Genomic DNA, 22,938 nt, shown 5'->3' on the forward strand with positions numbered 1-22,938 from the left:
CCAGCACAGTTTGTATCACATCAGTACTCCTGCTCCCACTTAAGTCTATTCTCCCAGCAACTGTGGAACAAGCTGCCCTGAAGAGCTTTTCCATGAGACAATAATTGCTGCACAGATCTGTAGCTTAGAAGGGCAGATTTTATAGGATAGAGCTTCACAGGACTCAAGGATCAACAGCTAAAAAAGTAAAATCCAGAGATGCAATGCTTGGCCAGGGTACATATGTTTGGGAGCCTTAATGCAGAAACACATTTCTAAGCCAAAAGATGGTATTATTATGTAGAAGACATCTAGTTGGTGTAGTTACTCTACAGACTTTGTAAGTCTTACAGACTTCCAGCTAGAAGGATACTGCTAGGGAGTATGGAAACCTGAAGAGACAAAACTGGAAGAAGAAGCCAGTATCACTGACATATTCACTGACTGCTGGACCAGCGGAGCACATGTGAGCTTCATAAGGCGTCATGGGGTGTCCATGTGCTCCTTTGGCCAAGGCATGCCCTATCCCCAGCACAGAGCTAAGTCCACACTGTGGCCTTCAGCAACATACCAATATTGTCATCTGACTCGCTGACCACACAAATCACAACAAATCCACCAGTTGAAATGTGTTGAAAAAGCTCCTTAACAACCACCAGGCCTGAGTGGCCACTGAAAGACTTCTATAACCTGGCAGATCCTTTAAGAAGTTGCACAAGAAATCCACTGGGTCTGCTTGACTGTTTCCTAAGATCTGGTTTGAAGAAAGTTTTGCTCTTGAATCTACAGGCTGGAATTAGCAACAGTCAGTCCAAAGGAAGAGATCAAACCACACACTGTTCCATAAACCCTTCTTCTCCCTCCTCAGCTTTGGTCCACACACTTCATTAAATCACATAGGCTTAGAGTAATTTTTTTGTAACAAATAAATTCTGTCAGAACTGACAGCATTTAGAGAAACAGCAAAAAGTGCAATAGCTCATTTCCCACCAAAGAACAAAATAACCCCTAGAAGTTGAAAAATGTTCACCCCCGATTACTGTGAAATTATTTTACCAGCAATGTCACAGAGTTCTGCATCAGAGGCATTAGCAAGGGCTTCCTCCAGTTCCGGCTCCAGAGTCACACTTTCCAAAACGGGATCCATCGGCTTCTGCTTGGGAATCCAAGCTTTTCCTATAAATGCAAAACAAGGTCACTCAGTATAAGCTACAGCAACCCCGTTCACAACTACTCTTGCAGATGCATTTCCATGGTGTGAGGTTTGAAAAGTAGAAAGGACAGAGGGGCCATAAGAAAAAAATCAGAAGAGAAACTGAATCCCTTTCCATCAGCTTTGTCTGAGTCCTGCTGTGATGCGAAGGGAGAGGCACCTGCCCAACATGGGCAGCTGCAGAGCTCAGCCCTTCCAGCAGCACAGCATCCACAGAAACCCAGCAGCGCATTGGAACAGGATCATGGCTGTTCATGGCCCAGCACTCGGAAAGGCATGCACAGCCTGACCCTGCAGGCCCTCACTTCTTTGAAGGCTGCACAAAAGGGGTGAAGGTTTACCAGCACTCAAGAGAGGCGTGTACCCAACACTGTACAGGATCAGTCCAGCAACCTCTTGCTGTTGCAAATGTTGGCAAGGCAGATGGCACATTAGTCAAAAGAGAGTGGAAAGAAAGTGGTGGGAAGCTCTGGGAGCAAGTAGAGACAGAACTTCAGTGAACACACGGGATGCAAGGAGTAGCAGGCTTAGGGCATCTGGTCTAGCTCAACCCTATTGCAAAGGGTATGCCAATGGAGACCCCTGTGCTTTATCTTTCTGGACAGCAAGAGGCCACAAAACAAACCTGTTCCCTCCAATTCAAAGGTGCAAATCCACAGGTCCAGCTGGTAATGCAAACTTGTCTTCTTAGCTGCTTGCTCATGGCCTTTTCCTAAGGGGAGTGCCCCCATGGACAAGAGGCTGGAGCTTTGAACGCAGTCAAAGTCCTGCCAGTCCCCAATCCCATTGCTTGTGGCAACCACTGGGCAAGCCACAGCACCTTCTCTGCCGGGGCTGGCTGCATCCCAGGAGGCATGGGGCAGCGGACAGGGCTGATGGCCCTGCACAGCTGCTCCCAGCTCCTTACCGCTCATGCTACAATGGGCAGCAGATCCTTCTCAGAGGCAGAATGGGTAAGGTCTGGGATTTCACAACTTGGCATGCACCTCTCACAGCCCAAAAGAAAAGAGAGAGGCTTGTGATGTTTTAAGACTCCACAGTGGGAGCAGTCTGCTGGGTTAATCCAGCATTGCTGGGACAGGGGTATGAGGGCTCTGGGAATATTTTGGAGCAGTCCCCTCCCCTGAAATAGTCCTGGATCACAGCAGAAATAGCGACTGCAAAAGGCCTGGCCTAGCATGCCAGCCAGGACTATTTTTGTCACCTCTCTGAAATCAGAGTCAGTGGCACCAAAAGGGAGAAACAATCCTGCTGCTCAGGGATATGCAGAAAGGGACTAAATTTAGCCTCAAGGTAGAAGCAACTGCTCCTCAGGGTCCCCTGGGACAAAATGGAGGCTGCCATAAACAGCCTTTTGCTCCTATCTCTGCCTGCACGCTGCCACTCTGACAGAGAGAGCAGGAGTCTGCTTCCTGAAACACAGCTGCTCTTGCAAAAATAGGCAGTGTCATGTGTCTGCACAGCCAGGCACCTTCTGGGTACTCAGTCGCAAAATGTCTGCCCTGGCTTGGTATGGAGATCTGAAACCCCCGTGCCACCAGACGCATGACTGGGCAAACTGTATGTACCTTCTGGTGTGTGCAACACCAGCAGAGAACAAGAGAAACAGGGCAAACTTAATTCTGCTGTTGTGCAGTACCTCCTTCTGACACCTCAGCGACACCAGAATTTCTGGGGTTTAATTCTAGTTTAATTTTAATTGGCTGATTTCAGTCAATTTCTAAGTTTTAGAAAGTTTTGTATCTCAGTGGTACTTTGTTACAAGATGGAACTTTAAATTAAACAGTGCATGCATGATGATGACAAGGCATGACATTTTATGTCACAGTATGTCTGCACATCCCAACTCCCACCCTGCCCAGCAGCACGGTCAGGGACAGCACCTCCCATGGCCAACTAGTAAATCACCCTCCAAACTGCAAACGCGGTGATTTATTTACAGCTTCATCACAGCTGTGAATATGTAATTTACTATCTCTGGCTCACAGTCAATGTAAGTAGTGTCTTCTCTCAACAGCGTGTTACAAATGAAAATATGTTTCATGCGTTTGAGATCACAACAGACTAAAGTATGATGCTGCAGACTTAAAATGCTTAAAATACCTCTGTCTCCTGCAGAACACTGCTTCTACCTTCTGGGCTAGCCAGGTGGGTAAGCAACACTAGACTGGGGCACATCTGAAAGGTGTCAAACCAGTCTTCCTGATAGTACTCAATTTACTCATTTACTTCTCTCAAGGACTACTTTTTTTAAATCTAAAAATACTGCCTCGGTTTTATCAAATGAACAGGTTCTACACAAGCTCTTTTCAAGAGAGCTGTGTTGGTCAGTAAGGAGGCACCTTTCAGAAAGACCCTCAGTTAGGAAGCATGTTCATATGCCCGTATTTTCATGCACATTTTTTTTTCATACTGGACAACCATTAGCACGAGTAGCACACAACCAGATCTTATGCTGCAGGGGGATCACGGTACAGAGGGAGACACAACAGCTGAGAGAAGCTACTGAGAACCTCCTGGAATGCAGAGGCAAGGACTGGCCAGACCATGTCCCATGCCAGATGATATTTGGAGTTCTAACGGGAACAAGAAAGTCACTTGGATAATGGGTCATATACGAGAAGAATAGCAAAAGATGCCAGAAGGAGAGAAAAGGAAAAGAGGCAGAGAAAACCCCTGCTCACAGGCCTCAGGGCCATGCAGAGCAGGAGTGCAGCAGCAGCTGCAGGGTATGGTGCAGGAAGACACAAACCAGCAACTTGCAGGAGACTGGGAAATAAGTGTGGAGTTGTCAAGAGATTATGAAAACTAGATGGGAGCTGCTGGGCTTCATCACAGCTGTGGAGAGCTGTGGAGTTTCTCTATGGTGAGAAGCTCACAGAGTTAAAATGGAGTGTGAAAGGCAACAGTGAAACATGGAGCTTAACATGAGGAGCTCACAGGAGAACAGGGCACAGAGGAGCAGGAGTGGACCGAAGATGATTTCTTTCCCAGAACCTGATACAGATGCAGTGGCATGGGCGTGGAGAAGGCAGCACCGTGGTACACCTTCTGTCCAGCATTTAACAAGGTGGTGCCCAAATCAGCCAGCACAGGGACCTCTTTGGCCCACCCCCGTAAATCAGCTCATCTGGGCTGGGGCTAGGCAGCAGAGAGAGCAGATTCACCACCCCAGTAGTGTCAGAAAGAAGTTTTATCAACACAGGTCAGACATAACCCTTTGGCTGTGCACCCACTATGCCTTCATTGTGATACACCCAGCACAGTGCAAGAGATGACCATACCTCTCTTTTCGCCCGTGAAAGGAACCAAGTCTTCTCTGTCTTTAATGTCCTTTGCCTGCTTTTCTAGGTGGGCCATGAGTTCCTCCCTCTTGAATGGGCCAGTTGGTGGCTTTTGCGTCTGGTCCCGCTGCCTGAGCCCTGCTGGCAACAGTGCATTCTAGATATGGAGGTGAGAAACACAGGTTATCTCTGCAGGCCACAATCCCCATCCATTAAACACCCTTCCCTCTGCACTCCCCTCATTGCACCACTCTTCTTCCACAGTGCTGGACAATTTGCTTCTCTTTGTGTCAAAGGTTACATTCATCCACCCCCATTGATTCCCACATCATTCAAGATATGTGATGCTCCTTCCCCCCCTCAGTTTCAAATGCTGCCCAGTAGATGTTTCTCGGCAACATCAGCTCCAGCCCTTTCTTTCTGGAAGCTCTCAGCCACCTTCTCCCCACTATATGAGTCTGTCCAAGTGCCCACAATGCTCCATGTGTCCCAATAAGAATGAGTTCAGTTAAATCTCCTGATCTTTCACAGAGCAGGACAGAGAGTTGTGGTGGTCTCTTCTGCCTTTCAGGATCCATCACAAAACTGCAGAGAGGGTCTCACAGAGAAGATCACTTGGTTGCAAAGCAAAAACCCCTGTGAGCCCCGCTTTTTTTCAAGCTGCCTCCTTGCTATTCAGTCACGTAAGCCTCCACGGGAAGTTGGTTTGTGCCTGACACATATGGCACGTAAACACCTGCTTATATTTAAATATAGAACAGCCTTAATGCAGTAAGTAAGACTATTCCCAGATTTGACACTAAGCATGTTCTTTAAAGCTTTACTGGGTAGAAGTCAACATTTAATTTTTAAGACATCCAAGCTGATGCTGAATAACCGACTTTGATTTTTCCATGCCTACCTGATAAATGTAGTTCATTATAGTTTATGTCTGTACCAGTGAAAAGCCTGGGAAGGAAAATTACTAATAGGAAACAGTTAGAACTAAGCAACCCTGGAGGGCAAGAGAAGTGTGTGAATTGCACAATCAGGGAGGCATAGGAGACAGCTTGCTTCCAGGGACTTCATGCTGTGCAAAGCAACAGTGCAATCTTCAAGCAGACTACACCTGCACTGACAGATGTCCATAATTATTTTACCTTTCTTCATCCTTCACAGAATGCTGCCTGGCTCTGTCTTCTGAGGTAGTTGTAACTAGCCCACCAGTCCATACGCTTAATCCCAGGAGCCAATTTTCCAGCTCTCAAATATTTTCATGCATTACAATTAAAAATACTGATGATGCAATCTACAGCACCCATCGTTTACTCCAGAAACACTCACTGCATGTTGCAGGAACAATTTATCACTTGGCAGTGCCCAAGCCCCTTGAGTAACATTGCCATAAACCAGAGGCCAGCCAGTTGGCTCTGCACATCCCCTGCAACAGGACAGTGCTGGCTCCAAAAACCTTTCACCAGCTTGGCACCAGCAGCCCCCATGTTTGCGTATGTGCAGCTCCTGCTGATGCTAAGAGGTTGCTGAAAATAAACTGTCCCACTTTGCAAAACTCTGGGATTTGGATTTCTGCCTAAATGGAGGAAAATACAGGCCATTTGAAGTATGTTACAAAAAACCCAAATCCAAAACACCAAAAAAACACCCAGAAATCTCTCAAACCAAGCAACGCGCAAAGCATTCCCTCCAAGGTGGTGTGCTCAGATCCATTTTCCACAGGATTACTGCACTGCACCAGCACTGGCTCACATTGCTGCTGCAAGTCACAGATGCTCATCACATTGGGAAAAGGGTAGGAAAACAGAAACAAAGATACACATGTAGACTGTGCTTCCAGTGGCAAAAAGAGTCTTCTATGTATCTGCAGCCAGTCTCTTCCACTCTTGATGCCAGTACAGGCTCTGCAAAGGATCCCACTGAAATACAGATTATTAATGCAGCCCACTCCCCCACAATTACTAAGATTCACAACCTAACATCTCAATTAAAAATTACTTACATCAGGATCCAGCTCTTCCAGTTCATTCTCTAACTTCCTGAGCTCCTCCTCTGTCAGAGCTCCAAGGATCTGATCTTCATCTAGGTCTCGGTATTTTTCTAGCTCCTTTCTGTAAGACATCTTAGAGGAGTCTTGTGGATCTCACTTTTACGCTGTAACAGGACCTGATATGAAAACAAGAAATGTTAACACTCAACATATGAATCATGATGCTGCAGCCTGCCTGGCTGGGGAACATTGAACACTCCAGAGTTGGAGATTTACGCTTAAAGCATAGCTGATTTCAAAAGATTGCTCAGAGCCCCTCTTTCATATCCCACACACAGATAACCACCCACGCGAGACGCGAGAGCGGCGCAGCTCCAGTGGCACAGTGCCCCACCACAGATTTACGGGACAGGACTGAGGAAGTTCTTGGTACAGGACCCTGGCTAGGGATGTCTTTCTGCAAGCAGTGCTAGATGTTAATGAAGCATCCTAGGCACTTATTTCTTTAAAGGACAATAAACCATAAGCCATGAAGCATGCAGCTCTCATGTCCTTAGAAGCCCCCAATAACACCGCCCTGCACATGGCACTCCAGATAACATTGTTACCGGATAGGAAAACAGATTTGTAGCACCACTGAGCACCTCTGAGCCTTGAAAACCTTCACGAGGCTACAGTGCGTGGCACTTCTTCTCGTATTTTAAAGCCACAAGGAGATCAGGAAGTATTATCCATTCAGTTTCAGGAGGCTGCCAGTTAAATGTGCTATTTAGTGACCCACCTTTCCTTGGACAACACATGTTTGCACTGCTGCCAGCTAAGCAGCTGACCTGTGTGCTACTGCACGTTCTACACCAGTCCTTCAAGAAGAGAAGTGAATTGTGTATCTGGATAATCCCTACTGACCCCAAGGTTTGGCCCATGTCTCCTAATATAATGTGCCATACACAATCGTATGCACGTAGCTAGACCTCTGCAAGCAAAAAGACTGCAGAGAAAAAGGTCAATGTGTTTTAAATGTGCAGGTGGGTTAAAAGTACACTCAGCGTAACACACAAAAGCATATCCAACTCTGCTCTTTTGCTGACAGTCTCCTTCTGCTCCACAGCATCGCCTGTACATTTATATTTTTTGGCTCTGTTTTTGCAGAGAATAACAAGTCCTAGATAATCTAAAGTAACTTTTCTTAAAGTGTTGCTATTCTTTTGAGTGACATTTACATTAAAAATAACAGCAAGGCCTGTGTATTTTTTAGGGAGCCAAACATCTTTTGAGTTTCTATAAATGGTCTCTTTTCAGCTCCTGTGGAGCATCAGAGCCCTACTCTGAATCACATATTTCCAGCTTTGCTTGTCCCCTCAGGACAGATTATGCTCTTATGATCACTCTTCATTACTGGAGAAGTTTCTTTTTACAAGTTACAGCACAGCTGCTGTTCCAGATAGGAAAATTATCTTTAGCTTGGTCACAAAAGGGCACAGTAATGCACACATGCTTGCTCAACAGCAAGCCCTTAAATTTAGAAGCTGTCATCTTGTCAGACGTTTGGTTTCCCACTAGTGTGATGGCAATTCCTGCATCACTCACATTCCTGCCACTCACCACTTAGGAGGTGAAGCATGAGGAGATGGTGACTTCTTCATGGGACAAACAGCCCCTGAAGCTCCCTCAGCTGGGAACTGAGGATGAAAATCAGCTTTTCACTGGGCTGGTTTGCTCCAAGGAGCAGCCATCAACCTGTGGGCACCAGAGCGGAGGGCAGCCAAGAGGGTGGAGAGGAAGCAGGAGCGGTGTGGCTCAGTGGGCCTGGCTGAGTGAGGTGGCAGGAACCCCACACTCCCGTGCTTCACCAGCGCTCTCCAGCCCTCAGGGCAGGGCTCCCTGTGCTGCGAGGCTGGTGGGCAGCAGCCACACACCAGCCAGCCTACGAGCCATGTCCAGCAGCTCAGCCCCTGCAAGCCTGCCCTTCCTGCAGGCACAGAAGGGTAACTGCAGTTACCCATGGACACTGAGGTGGGAGATCCTAGAAAAGCAGCCTGGACTTGGATCTGGGTATGTGCTGTGCTACTGCAGCCTTAGATTACCGTGCACGAGCCATGACTAACCTGGATTTCATCTTGCACATGTAGTTTTGACCATTCTGCCGTGGAAGGAACTGGAGCTACTAGGATCAAGCAGAATTGCAGAGAATAACCCACCCCAGACTGCTAAATTCCCTATAATGGCTTAAAATACCCACACCTGCCACACACAGAGCAATATCTGTCTTGGCTACATGAGGACAACTATTCCCAGAGGCAGCCACAGACCCTTCCCAGGAATGCAGGCAAGACTGCAAGCAGGGGCCTGTCTGGGACCAGAGTGCAGCCCCGCAGGGTGACCTTGTTGCCTGCCTCCAGAAGGACAGAGATGTCAGCACTGAGAGGCAGGACAGACATGGGATGTCAGTGCACACAGGCAACGCTTCTGGAAAACGCCTCAGATTTCAAAGCATCTTGCAGAGATATGAAGCCGAGGCTGCATATAGCAAAGGCCCTGAGGGTTGAGGACAGGTGCAGAGCCTGCTGAAACGCAGCTGAAATCCCTATGGGGAGGATTTAATTTGCTACGTACCCCAAAGAGATGTGTCAGGGGGCACAGTTCCCTCCCAGACTTGCTGGTGCAGCCGGACAGTGCTGGCAGCTCGCACATTTCCAACAGAGAGCACACTGAGAGATTGCTCACAGGAGCACCAGCCTTGTCCATGGCAGCAGGACATTCTGTACCGCTCCCCTGCCTGCAGAACCAGCCGTTCAGCACTGTGTCCTCCAGCACAGCCTCCAGGGCCAGTATGTTCACTGGCGCTCCCTTATCTCCACATCCCAGGCTTCTTCTACCCTATCTTGCTAATGAGTGCTGGGAGAAAAAGCAAACCAACTCATCTGCTGTAAATGGAAGAGGGCTTTGAACTGCCAGTGATAAGAAAGCAGGTAAATTCTGCCTAAGTGCAATTGTTTTCGTTTGTACAGAGTACTGAAACACCCACCACGCCAAAACAGTTCTCCCTGACTTGCGCTGAGGTACAAGCATCGTTTAACACAGGTCCCACCATCACCTGAGCTCAAACTAAATGACAGGATCCTTCAGTACAACTTGAGTTCTCATTATTTTTCATTAACCTATCACTCTTCATTCAATCAACTAAAGAAGCATCACAAAAGAATAGAAGTGCAATATACGGATACTGCACAGAACGGACACTGTTGCAACTTTAAGTCCTCAAAAAATTGAAATTCATATAGATTACAAAGATAGCAAGATATTAGGTCTCTTTGTTCAAAATACTTGCCATTCACACAGGAAGACAGCCCAAGCACTTGCATTTAATTAGTCTGAACAGCACACTGGCTGGAATGCACAGAGATCATTAAAACTGTTAAAGGAGAAAAATTTAATTGGCTGGGAGAAAATAAAAAGTCATCTACAGGAAAGACTGTTCTCACCATGAATATGGGAAAACAAACCCAAACCAAACAAAACATAATTGCTGATCATGACGGGGATAAGACAGTTTCTTTCTGAAGGGCTGAAAAGTGCTGAGCAAACAGATGGATGCTGAAAAGAAGTGAAAATGAAAAGCATCCTGTACGACATTGGAAATAATCCTTTCACAGTGCTTTGCACTGGTACAGCCCCCTGCAGCACCGTGACCTTTTTGGGGTGCTGAAACCTGAGAGCAGCACTGACGTCTGCACAGGGAAGCGGTGTCAATCCATCCGGGAAAGTGGCCCACGTGGACCCACTGTTTCACCACCAGCCGAGGGCAGGCATCAGTATTTGGCTGTGCTCTTCAGGTGGGCGAGCAGCGAGGGCAGGAGCAGGGCAGCAACGAGCTTAGGCTTACAGCAGGCTGCTCGGGAAGGCTGTGGAGCAGCACCCGTACTGCCGAGTCGAAGGGTCTGCTGGATTATCCCCCCGTGATCCGACAGCCCCAGGACAAAGAACAAATGAGGAGAGGAAGAACTGGATAAAGTGACAGGAACAGCAGCAAGACAAATTTCAAGAAAATACAAAAATGTCACAGTGGAAGCCACGGATGCTGTGTCAGGCATGCCGTGTGACACATCTGGCACATGCCGTGCCGGGCAGCCCAGCGCCTCCCCATGCGTGCGCCAGCATGCCAGCACCTGGACAGCACAGAAAGCACTTCCCTTCATCAAAACGCAGGGAGAAAGAGCAACTAAGCTCAGCAAAGGTGCAGGGCTTTCCAGGGATAAATTCTGTTATCAGTCCAAGCCAGCCCTGGCTCCGGGGGTCTGCACAGGCTGCAGCATGCAGCACCGTGCCCAAGGCTCCGCGCGTGGGAGAGTTTGGGGCGCCCCTGGCCACTGCCACACCGAACGACCACCAGAGGCAGAGGACAGGAATTCTGCGTACTCTGCCACACAATGATTGCCACGCCTGAAAAGAATTAACACCCTTGCCCCAGACAACTCACGAATGTCCCACAAAACCTTTTCTGTGCTCTGAAATGGGAAAGCAGATGATGTGGCTTGGGTTTTGGGATAAGGAGGTAGCCAAGCATGACCAGCATAGCTATTGATGATTCTTGAAAAAAATGCTAAGTTTGAAGACAGAAGTCTTTTCAGGATGAAAGCTGTATTTAAGGAGCAGTGGAGGCAGGAATTCGTATTGTGAGGGATGGCTTGAAAACTATTCCTGTTTGACTCACACGGGGTTTTGATTTATGAGATTTTTTTTTTAACAGCTTAAGTATAAATCTGAGTCAAAATTCAGAGTTATTATTTTGCAGTATGAAAATAACAAACAAATATCAACCATTCCCTCTATAGTTGCTCCAATAATATTTTTTTTCTCCCCTTTACTTGCAACATAACTTAAAAGATAAATGCCAGTGTCTGGTTTGAAGTTTTTTGTTTGTTTGTTTGTTTTGGTTTTGTTGGTTTTTTGTTTTTGTTTTTGATGTAGGAGCTATACATACCTCAAGTGACCATTTCCTATAAATTCAAGAGAAACTGGGTACTTTCTATGCATACACTTAAATCTCAGTGAGGGACCCAGGTGCAGATCCGAGATGCATGCTGTGCAGATGAGAGGAACAAATCACCTCGAGCTTTTTTCTAAATAAAAACTGTCTTCTCATGTGGTCAGTACTCTGGTAAACCTTAAAGCCAGTAGTGAACCTTAACGAAATCTCATGCAGGACTCAAACCCCTATTTCTTGGGATGTTGCCCACATGTGCAAAGGGTCTGTCAGCCTAGAGATCTTCTCTGGCTGACAGTCAGGAAATGAAGGAGAGCTGGGGCACTTGCACAGTGGTCTAAGGCAAGGTGGGGGTTACCAGAAGCACTTGGAGAAGGGGTAGCTGTTACACAGTTAATGCTGGAGCAGGCATGGTGGGGATGTAGAGATGAAGGAGATCAATCCACCAAAAAGCAAGTCTCTGCTGATTCTCCCCTCCTGGGACAATTTTCAAACCCTGAGCTTGCGTCCCAACATAATTGGGTGCTGATGACTCCATGGTCAATCTGCTTTTTGAGTCACTGGGCAGCCGGACATAAGCAGCTCCCTGAAGTTTCAAGAACTGACCAACAAATTACGGCCAGATCCAGTAGCAACGGAGGGAAAGATGCCTATCATCTCCTACTGAGACCACACCTAAAAATGTGAATCTGTGTGAACCGTGCAAAACCCAGCAGGAAATCAGAGCAGAGGAGGAGTTGGATCCATCACCAGTGTCATTACACAGCCACACACACAAGTCTTCACTTGTGGGTGCTTGTGACCATGATTTACCCTGCCCACAAGGGGAGTCAGTGTAGCTGTGCTGGTACAGGTGCGTCTCCTCCCAGCACACAGGTACCAACATCACACCTCGGCCCCACAGTCCCTTCTCTCACAGACACCGCCAGAGCCCAGAAGTGGCTCTGCAAGTGACTACATGCCCTGCAGTTGAGGTACAGACCTTCAGAATTTACTCCCCTTCAAATGTACATTGTTCTTCTTAAAATGAAAGGAAGATAAATGCCTAAGACCAGTCTTTTAAGGTAATGGCCTCCTGCACATTTCTGTAGACCCCTTTTCAAGCAGATCTCATTTTCTAGTCAGAGAGGAAAGCATAATTTTAACAAGCCATAAACACATACCCAGGCTGCAGCATCAAGTACTGTTGGCCTGCCTGGGCTCTACATCACCACCTATAATATACAAGATGAAAACTCTAGTTAAAGCTACAAAAGACTTTTGATAGACTCTGCTCTGGGCTTGGAGTCCAAGCTGCATTAGGAAGTGTCTAGCCAGGAGACCCACATGGGAGACCCAAAGGGGACCCTCTGCTTAGCATCACTGAGCATGCAGCTGGATGCTGCATGCAATTTGATGTCCTCTAGTAGAAGACAGGTCTTTCTGATCTGAACAAGCAAATGGAATTGGACTTAGTCAGCCTGGATAGAGGAAGGCCACAGAGGAATCCAACTGCAGTCAGTCACATGCTGCCTGAAGGGAAATTATTTTTAAAGAAGAAAAACCACAAATTCATGTCCTGGATGAGGAGAGTGGACAGCGAAAAGACAGGGGATGCTCCAGATGGTGAGAAGCTCTGCCATGTCAGATGTAGAAAGCAGAGCACACACTCTCATTACTCCAGGCAAGTCAGCCATCAACAAGAAAGACTGAGGCACTCACAGCCTCTCTGCAAGAGGCTCACTTAAGGAAATCCAACAGCCAATCTACTGTCCTTTCAGGAAACTGAAACTTCTCCAAGGAAGATCTAGGTTTCCTCCCAGCTAGCAGCTCTTAATCTAAGACATCCTGAAATTCATATTTGAAAGGAAACATCTGGAAGAAAGCATTTTGGGTCTATCAAAGCACATGACTTCTGACTCTTGAAGTGACATACCAGCCATGCAGAACATGTAACACTATCTGCAGCTACCGTCACCACCCGAACCCCTGCAGCAGTGAAGTTCAACAGGCCATAGGCAAGACTTACTGATGACGCAGCTTCACTCCCATGGATATCCTCATGTCAGAGCTGACATTCCCATCCTTGACAGCTCCACAGCAAACATCTTGTTGACTGAGGTGATGCACACACTAGGGAATGCTCCTTACGCTCAAGCTAAGTAACCTTTATCCACTAGTGTTGAGGAAAGACTCACACAGCTTGCACTCTCCTCAGTCTTTTCAGCTCGCCTAACTCCTAACATAATATCCAGAAACTGCCTGTATCACCTGGCTCTCCTGTTGTCAATACCCCTGCAGCCTGCAAGCCACACAACTCAGTACTGGTGCTCACCAAGTGGTCTTTCTCAGCAGCAAATAGCCTGGATGTTTGGTGACCAGCCCAAGAGCTAAAGCCCAAACACAAAGCATCCCAGCTGTATCTCCCCCACTTCACATATTTTTAAGGCACACACTTGTAAACACAGTTATGTGTTCTCCTATTTGGGATGAGGTTGTCTCATGCACCTGGCATGCACTGAGTTGCTTAATTACTAATCCCTGTGGAAAGCATGTGGGCACACTTGAGTCATTAGTGACACGCTGCACTCAGTTCCTGCTCTGTAACTTGAACTCTTCCACTTGGAAGCTTCACAGCCAGCACAATCTCCTCTGGAAAGTGATCCTGGGTTTCTTGCCTGAGTTAGTTTCTCTTACTCCTCAGATGGACATCCCTGTTTCTGTGGCACACTCTGGTTTTGCAGGGAATCTGATGGGTACATTATGAACATAGGAGCAGAAAGGCTCCTGTCTTGCACCGAGCAGTGACTCAGATCCTCAGACAGGCAATGGCTATGTCCTGTAAAAGAGCCCTGCCAGAGCGCCAGAGCCAAAGCACAGCCTGCTGTTAGTAACACATGAATGTCTGCCCATCCCAATCCCACACTACTGCTAGTGTGGCTGAAGCACAGGGAATGGCACTGAAATGCCCCACCAAGGTGCAGCTAATCAGCCCCAGACAGGTTGATGCTTAATTAACACAGGAGCAAAATGAGCACTGTTCCAGCAGCAGTGAGTATGCAGTGTATGGTGTGCACCAAATCTGAACGAGGCACTTAACAGAGGTGAGACCCTCACACCATCATGCAAGGCCTGCAGAAGCAAAGAAAACAGCTCCGGCTGGGAGAGCTACCAAGCTTCACAGAGCCTGCATGGGCGAGAGCTCTGGGGGAGCGTCACTGCAACCTTGCTTCCAAGCTTCTCCCCAGGCTTCTGCCAGTCAGTGTCCTGGGATGTACAGACTTTGCTCCGACCCAGGATAACCTCTGTTACGTGTTTATCTCATTCACCATGAATAAGTAGGAAGAATTCCCTCCTGGGAGGGTGATGCAGCTCTAAGGCAAAGCTTCAGGAATGGGGGGGATCTCCACCTTTGGAGATTTGCAGACACAGTCCATATGAAGCCAGAACCTCCCTATCTGAGGAGAGATCTGCTGTGAATTGGGGATGGGCTAGAGAGCCACAGAGTCTTCCGTGGTGCTGCATCCAAGGGGAGCCCAAGAACATGGGGGCACTTAGCACCGTGGAGTCATGGAACACAACCTTCTGTCCTGTTTCTTCCAAGAACCTGGTAATTTTATCAAGTGAAGGTATTTTTTCTACAGGTCTCTGCCTGAACAGAGGAATGAAGACAGACAGTCTTCCTAGCTCATGATGTGCAAATGACTCTTAGCTATACAGGAAGAAAATCAGAAGGTAGATCACAGTTTCCTTCCTCCTGGCTGTGCTTTCATAAAAACTCCACACACCTGAAAAACAGTGAAGCAGCGCACAGAAAAGTACAACAATTCACCTGCAAACACTATATTTAGTAGCATATTACTCTGGGGAATAGGTGCTACACATCTGGCAACAGAGGACTGGTGCTTCTTACAAGAAGTTAATCCAGGATCTTTTATAAAGATAAATCAAATGATCTTTTGGGTGAATGAAAGTAAAACTTGGGCAAAGAAAATCAGTAATAAGATAGACCAGACTGTTTCCATATCTGTTTGGCTTTCCCAAATACAGTAAGGTAGTGGGGAGGAGGCAACATATTTCCAATATTATGCAAAACCACAGTATCTGGAGAACTGGCAGCAGACCATCACAGCTGAGAAGTGTGTGAAGAACAAGATGAGTCAGGCTGGAAAACAATGCCATGCTGAAGGAGGGGTGGGGGAAGAGCCCTGACAGAGGGAAAAGAGAGACTTTGACATGAGAAGCAGTGAGCCTGTGATGCAGCGTGCTTGTTGGAATACCCAGCCAAGCGTACATTAGGGCAACAGCTACAGAGGCTGTCAAGAGACAGCACTGCAAAAGGCATTTGGCTTTGGGCACTGCAGTGTGAGCAAGATGGTGTTTGGCTTTCATGTTGTAGCCCAGCTCCTCCGTTCAAGAGGGCAAAAGAGCTCACTACTATAGCCTGAAGTAGGGGTTCCGTGCCCAAAAAGCTTGTCCAGTATTTGCTCTATCAGATTGTCTGAAAAAAGGTGCCAACTCTCAGCACAAATCTTGATGAGAAATGAGGAAGTCACTCTTCACTGCTGCATGATCTGGCAGGTTGCACATGAGAAAGGGATAAAAAAAATTAAAACACTTAAAAACTACTTCAGTCACATGGCTGAACACCCTTGTGGCTCAAGGCTCAACATCCAAGGAAAGATGTAAAGCAAGTAGAAAGGACCTCCACATAATGGGAGAGAATCTGGCTGTAAAGGGAGGCAGGCAGAGGGCAACAGATGAGCACAGAGTGAGGGCAGAAGCTGTGTCCATCTGAGTGAAGAAAGGTTATCTTTAGGATAGGCAATGCTTTTCAAGGCAGTGACTATTTCAAGCCAGAGAAAGTAGGGCCAAGGCAAACAAACAATAAACGGCCTCAAGGCACCTTTCCCCCTGCTAATTTCCACTTTTCCCTTACAAAAGCAGCACAGCTTTCTAGCGATTCATTGTCGGGAAAACCATTTCCTAGAAGAGCTCCCTTGAATTACAAACGCAAGCAAAAACAGTAAAAAAGAACTCTCGGTGCCCTCTGCAACCCGCTCAGCGCCGTGCAGAGCCCTCTCCTCTCACCGTGCCAGCTTCCCCGATCCCCGCCGGGATTTGCGGCGGACACGCGTGAGCGCCGCCGGCTGCATCCATCCCAGCGCCTCCGCCGCGGGCCTCCGCCTGCCCTCCGCCTGCCCGCCGCGGGGCACGGCCGCTCCGAGCCCGGGGATCCCGCCTGCCGCAGCGCCCGCCGCCGGCTCCGCGCATCCCGGCGCAGCGCTCCCACCTCCGGGCCCGGCTCCCGGCAGGCAGGCAAGCGTGCTGGCAGGCAGGCAGGCAGGGAGGGCGACCCAGCGCCCAAGCAGTGCCCTTCCCTGCGCGCTGCCTGGACTGCAGCGGCGCCCGCTATTTCTATCGAGCCAGAGGTCGCCCGGCGCCGGCCAAATATTCTGCCCCGATACGGGCCGAGCCCGCCGCCCCTTCCCTCGCTTACCGCACCCGTGCGTCGCGCCGAGCCCCGCCGAGCCGTGCCGAGCCGAGCCCGGGCGGCTCGTCTTGGCCGCGCCGGCTCCGCCGCTCCCGGGGGCGGGGGTCCGGCCCGGCCGCGGCCCCGGCCCGGCCGTCACTCAGCGGGGGCCGGCCCCGCCGCCCCTCCCGGCCGAGAACAGCTGCTCCCGGCTCGGCCCCCGCCCCGGACCCCGGTTTGGTCGGTCCTTACCCTCCGCCCGCACTCGGGATGGCAAGCGCGCTCCGTCCATCCCCGGGGCAGCTGCGGGGCGCTGCGGAGGGTGTCAGCAAGAGCAACATTTGTTTCCAGAGGGGCTTTCCTGCTTTTTAACGAGTCAGACGCGCTGGAGCTTGCCTTTTGTCCTGTGGCAACGTCCTTCAGAATGCCGAGCCAGATGCTTCGGCAAACTGCCTTTTTGAGAAACCCCACAAGACACACAGGCATCTTCTTGAGGATCCAGGACACTGTAAAGCAGCCTGAGACTGCGGCTGGAAAAACTCCTTCCTGGGAGGAGTGCAGCACTGGGATGGGGGAGCAGGGAGGCCTCAAGGCTCAGCCAGACCAAGCCATGGCCCCCCAGGCCTCTGGCTGGATGGCCCCACTACCAGCACTGCTGGGCACCTGTAGCTGCAGTCATGGGCACTTTATAAAAGCTACTTCCCCACACATGCCATCTGTATCAATGTACCCACTAATCCTGCGCCGTACTTTACTCCCTGTCAGTTTGTTCCATACGTCCAGTGACAGCCACTAGAGCTGCTCCAAGTCTGCAGTCAGCCCAGGAGAATCGCCTTCCAGTCTTGCGGTATCAAGTTTTAACATTGTTGCCAAACCTCCTTTCCCCTGTGTCACCTTTGAGTCACTTCAAAGCCTCATGGATTTGTCCTTTAATGATTTTTTTACCAAACCTCTCACAAAGTGTCAGTCCCAAACTTCTCCTTAGCTCTGCTGTCTGGTCTCCACCAGGAGCCACAAGCCAAGAGTGGAGAGGTTTACCAGAGGTGGCCAGTCCATGTGAATGCTTCTCCAGCCCTGTATTTCCCAGACCTAGTGATGATCTTCATCTGAAAATGTCCCCAGTTGCCATGAGACAGTACTTGGTGTTTTTTTTTTTTTTGTTGTTGTTTTGGTGTTGTTTTTTTTTTTTTTTTTTTTTTTTTTTTTTTTTTTATGACCTGCCTGGCACTGAAATTCCATGTCCTGTGGCACTTGAAGGAAGATCTGTAGTTAGCTCTGAAAATACTGCTCCCAGCTAGGACAAAGGAAGGATACAAATATACAAATGGGGGCTGTGCCAAGCACTGGACTCAGTGAGGTGAGCAGGCCAAGTCATCATCCCAGCGGCTGGCAGGAGAGAACAGGGTGCTTAGAACCACCAATTCACCCAAAGGCCTGCTTGTCCAGGCTAAAGAAGCCTGACAGGTACAAGATCAGACAAACCTGGATGCTAATTTCCCTGCCACCTGTTTACCAAGTGCCTTTCTCCAGCGCTTGCAAGCTGGAGAAGCTCAGGAACTGATCCACTGGCACCACTGAGCTTCCCTACATGCCCACATTGATTTTGCACTCAGAGATAGATTTGATCCACTTTGTTTTTTAATCCCATCTGGCTGCTGTCAGATGTAGCTTTGTGGGCAACAGAACCTCATTCGAGTCATCTTGGTCCCCTTAGAACGCACTCACCTGTCTCCATCAGGCAAGATATGGACCCAGCTTCTCAGCACATTTGTTTTCAGTACATCGGTGGTAGTTCTTTCCTAGTGGTAGCTCTTTCTTAGCCATGACACACTGTGGTAAGGAATGCTGCAGGTAATGTACACTGTAGCACTTTTCACAAGACACCAAGTTGTGTCTAACCCAACACTACTAACCCAACTACACCACAGCTCTCAAGGAAGTGGCTTGGCATGCTTGAAGCATGTCCACTCAGGCCACGAGCTCCTCTTGCCCTAGCCAAGATCTGACTTCACCAGGCAGCGCAATTCTCCTGTTTAAGAATTCCAGTCCAACTTGAAAACATCAGCAAAGAACAAAAGAACACAAAAGGGAGCTTTCAGGCTTTATGAGGGTTTAAAGTGATGTTTTTTTCATTGCATGATTTTTCTTCACTTTTCTCATCTAACACAGACAGCACATGAGAATCCAGGCTCTCAAAGGTTTGCCTGATGCACAACTGTGAGGACAAAGGACGAGCGTGGTGAAAACACAGAGACAAAAGATCTTAGCAACAAAAGTCTTCCCAAATGGGGAAAGAGTTGTCCAGGACTGGAAACCCTAGGCACAGGAATTTCTTTTGAGATGGCAAAGAGGATTCTCATGTTTCTCAGACAAAACAAGAGTTCCTCAAAATGAGCTGGAGTGAACACACTGGGAGATGAAAACAAGTAAACTTAAGCTTTGTCAACTTAACAAAATACAGCTGAGATTGAATAAAAAGAGGAGGTTTGCAAGTGCTTACTGTTCACAGCCTTGGGTAGGTAAGAGACCTGCTTTGTTTGTTTCAGTTATTACAGCATCATCTGTTTTCTCTAGCCAATCAAGGATCATTTTTCACTTTTTAAAATTCATAATGCTCCACAAAACATGTTTAACAAAGCTGCATTCCCTTTTTCTGGTTGTAAAGTTATCCTGGGTGGGGTCCCAAGAACTAGACATTCCAAATCCATATTCCAAGGGATGATCAGCTGGGCTTCTGCAGTTACATCCTACATGGTTTTGGCATTTGTAGTGAAACTGGAGTTCCAGTGAATTCCCTGGCTGTGCTCCTTTCTTCCTGCAACTAAAGCTTTTACATGCCTTGTTTTACCTACACATAAAAATCATTACCAGTGAAAACTTTGGAAAGTGTTCTCCTCCTCAGCCTTCTTCCATCCGGACAAACTGCAAATCCTACTATTTAAACCAGACTTCCTAGACATTGTTGTTGCTTTCATCTGGATTCTCCGTGATTAATCCATATCCTTCCTGGAGGACAGTGCCCAGAACTGCATGGAGAGTTCCAGTGGAAGCCTTTCTAGTAGCTGTCAGAATGGAAAGTAACTCCACCCCCTGCCTGATTTAGACACCGGCTGTGAATGCAGCCCTAGTGAAGCACCATGCATTCATGAAAGCAGAAAAACCATTCACAACCACCCCGCAACATTGACTGCTGAAAAACTGAAGAACCACGCATCATTCTGTGTGCATCAACAACTTCCACAGAGCAGGCATGTCTAGGACCTCCTGGGGACAGCAGACTAATTACTGGGCTATTTCATGGCTTGGAAACTTAAGCAATCTCGAAGAGTTCAATACTGTGTATGCCCAACATGCTCTGCACGTTTTTCAAAGCGGAGCACGAAATGTGTTAAAGAGCACTAGCAGGTCAATTAGCAAATGTCTGATGGGATCTTACATGGGGTTCGAGAGCAACACTACAAGCAGATGTAAAATCATAGTTCTCCACAAGGAGAGAGCAGTACCTGTACTGCAATGGACTAGTAGCAGAGCTGCTGAAGGCAGGGGCGGTACTGTATCCTGGGAAAGAAGATGGAGAGACATGTCAGTGCAGCCCCTCTGGATACGGCATATGAATGGAACGCAGCGTGTCAGTAACTTTGGGCTGGGTGTATGCTCCATGTGTGTCCAAAACAATTCACCATGTGAACAATGGTGTCCGAGGGTTTGTTGATCAGTTAGACTGCAGTCTGTTTCACCAACATAGAAAGCATCCTCTGTGAACTCCAGCACCGAGTTGCACAAATGCGTGGGACTGTAGGATTGTGTCCTTGCTTCTGACCTGGACTTTTTAGCCACCAACAACCAAGGAGAGGGTGAGGCATATTTCAGAAGGGGCAGACAAGTTTGGAAACCATCTTGAGTCTCTTGAACATCTGCCAGGGTCTGTTCTCTAATACTACAAGTGAAGAGTCACAAACTCTGCCTCATCAGTACAGAAGTGAAAATAAACTTCTGACAAAGAGCAGATCCTCAACCTTAAAGAATGCAAATACAGCCCAGGTATTTCTCATGAAACTTTAAAATAGTTCCAGCAAAATGCTCTATTGCCATGAAAATGGCTTGTAGCCATTAGCCTGCACAATTGTAAAGGTGAGATATGGTCTTACTCACATAGGAAATCTCTCTTCAGGAACTCAGGGGGAGTGCTTGTCATTCTACTGTCCTACATCATCGAAATTTTCTGACTCAGAACCCATCCTACACAGAGGGAAATTTGCATTGAAGTTTATCTTCCAGAAGTTCATCACCACGTGGCTTCCTTCACTTGAATTCTTCACCTTCTTTGCCATGGCAGCTGAAGAAGTTGATCAATATGGAAAACTAATTACTATCTTCATTGTTAATACTTCCTCTCTCTCAAGTACACTTAAGAGTCTCAGCCTCAGCACACTTAAATATGGAGAGAACCATGTTAAGTAGCAATTTGCATTAGAGTAGGAGTTTGCTGGTTTATCACTGCCCACTCTAATCATAAGGGCTCTGCTATACCCAGTGCACATCCAGACAGAGAGACTCGTGCCAGACTTCCAAGAGGACTCCTAGCTGCTTAGCCCAGACCTTCTCCAGACCACCAGAATTAGACTAAGGGAGTGAAAATATACGTACTGAAACAGCCTGTTTGCTCAGACTGTTTGTATGCATTTTCTCTGTCCCACCCTACTATTATACATGCATGACACCTTTCAGTCTTGTTTCCCTTTCTGTCCAGTCTTCTGTACTCCTGCAAGCAGCACTATAGCAGAATTTCTTATCTTGGCTTGTGTACTATTAGAAATACTACATAGCTGTGCACAGCAGAAAAAAATCCCATTGCTGGTATTCATCATGTAAAGCTTTAATATTGTGTTTAACAATCTCGAGGGACTATAGCAAGCAATTTAAATTGAGATGGTAGACTACGAAATATAATCATGCCTACACCTCCTCTAAATATTTCTAAGACCAAAAATAAAGCAGGTTCTAAGGTAGGCTAAAAATTCTGTGTTCAAAGGACTTAAAGCACCCATCTGCATGCTTATAGGACACTGCTTTCTCCTGTCCCCAGGGAGCAGAAGTCCTCTGAAGATTCTCAGAAGCATACATGAAAACAAGCTAGCAAAAAATGAGGGAAAGGAATGCTTTGAATTTAGCAGCTGGTCAGAGGGGTGGGGTGAGGAGAGGAGCAGAGAATTCAGGAAAGTGGTACCACTGCTAAAGAACACCAACAGAGCAGTAAGTAAACAAAGTGCACAGCTGTCTGTGAATGCTCCACCCCACAAATGCAGTATGCCAAACAAGGCACTATTCAAAGCTTACCAAGTTAAGGAAAAGTGAAAAACTCAACAATAATGAACATCTCTGACAATAAATTCAGAAATGAAAAAGACCACTTGTTAAAGGAAGGACTACCCTGTAATGACTCTGAGTAATAGCTATGAGATAAAAATCCCCCCCAAATTAGGGAATGACGACAAGAACAAAACTGAACATTGTTTTATTGATAAATAACTTTTAAAATAATTTAACTCAAATATTCTAGCATTACAATGGTAAACAACGTGAAAATTTTCAGAAAGTCAACTGAAGTCAACAGAATCCAAACTTGTTAAACAAACACAGATTTTTCAATTTTATCCCCATTATGTCTTCAAGGCCATGTAGTAGTTATATTTCTCTTCAAAGCCTGTTACTCATTTTATTGCTAAGCTGCTACATTGCAGAAGTGATGATTAATCACCCTTTGAAAATTCCACAAGACTTTGAGACACAAAATCATGAATCCATGTATCAATATGTGGAAGAGATGTGTCCACAAGAAAAGTCACTATTTTTCGATCCCAAGAGTTAGTGCTGTCATTAACTGCCTGTATCTGTGCCACAAAAGGTTTCTTCTCTACAAGATTCCGAAACACTATTGATGCCTCTTCTGACCACTGCTGGTTTTTCACTCCTAGGAGTAGTAAAGCAGAAGAGAAGGTCATTTATAGACTAGAACAATCTAGGTTTAAAATAAGTGGTAAG

General features: G+C 47.3%; 2 protein-coding genes across 16 annotated transcripts in view; both read right to left on the reverse strand.

Annotated features, from left to right (window-relative positions):
- Window positions 1-17,314, reverse strand: part of TMOD1 (tropomodulin 1) — a 27,169-nt gene extending 9,855 nt beyond the window's left edge. The window contains exons 1-4 of one of the 9 annotated variants that reach the window (XM_038123715.1): window positions 17,149-17,314; window positions 6,473-6,636; window positions 4,477-4,633; window positions 1,036-1,155 (exon numbers count right to left, since the gene is read on the reverse strand). In XM_038123715.1, the coding sequence (XP_037979643.1) occupies window positions 1,036-1,155; window positions 4,477-4,633; window positions 6,473-6,592 (397 nt within the window). In that variant the 5' untranslated portion in view covers window positions 6,593-6,636; window positions 17,149-17,314. Of the gene's footprint in view, window positions 1-1,035; window positions 1,156-4,476; window positions 4,634-6,472; window positions 6,637-7,068; window positions 7,092-8,062; window positions 8,086-9,073; window positions 9,099-13,452; window positions 13,726-13,758; window positions 13,837-16,514; window positions 16,829-16,923; window positions 17,095-17,148 lie in introns of those variants that run through there. The other 8 variants (XM_038123713.1, XM_038123722.1, XM_038123718.1 and 5 more) reach the window with 8 other exon arrangements.
- Window positions 17,315-22,395: 5,081 nt separating this feature from the next.
- Window positions 22,396-22,938, reverse strand: part of TDRD7 (tudor domain containing 7) — a 47,373-nt gene continuing 46,830 nt past the window's right edge. For all 7 annotated transcript variants that reach the window (XM_038124646.1, XM_038124645.1, XM_038124642.1 and 4 more), the window contains one exon: window positions 22,396-22,867. In XM_038124646.1, coding sequence (XP_037980574.1) covers window positions 22,647-22,867 — 221 coding nt within the window. In that variant the 3' untranslated portion in view covers window positions 22,396-22,646. The remainder of the gene's footprint in view (window positions 22,868-22,938) is intronic.

This window comes from Motacilla alba, chromosome Z (assembly GCF_015832195.1).
Source record: "Motacilla alba alba isolate MOTALB_02 chromosome Z, Motacilla_alba_V1.0_pri, whole genome shotgun sequence".
In the NCBI taxonomy this organism is placed as follows: Eukaryota; Metazoa; Chordata; class Aves; order Passeriformes; family Motacillidae; genus Motacilla; species Motacilla alba.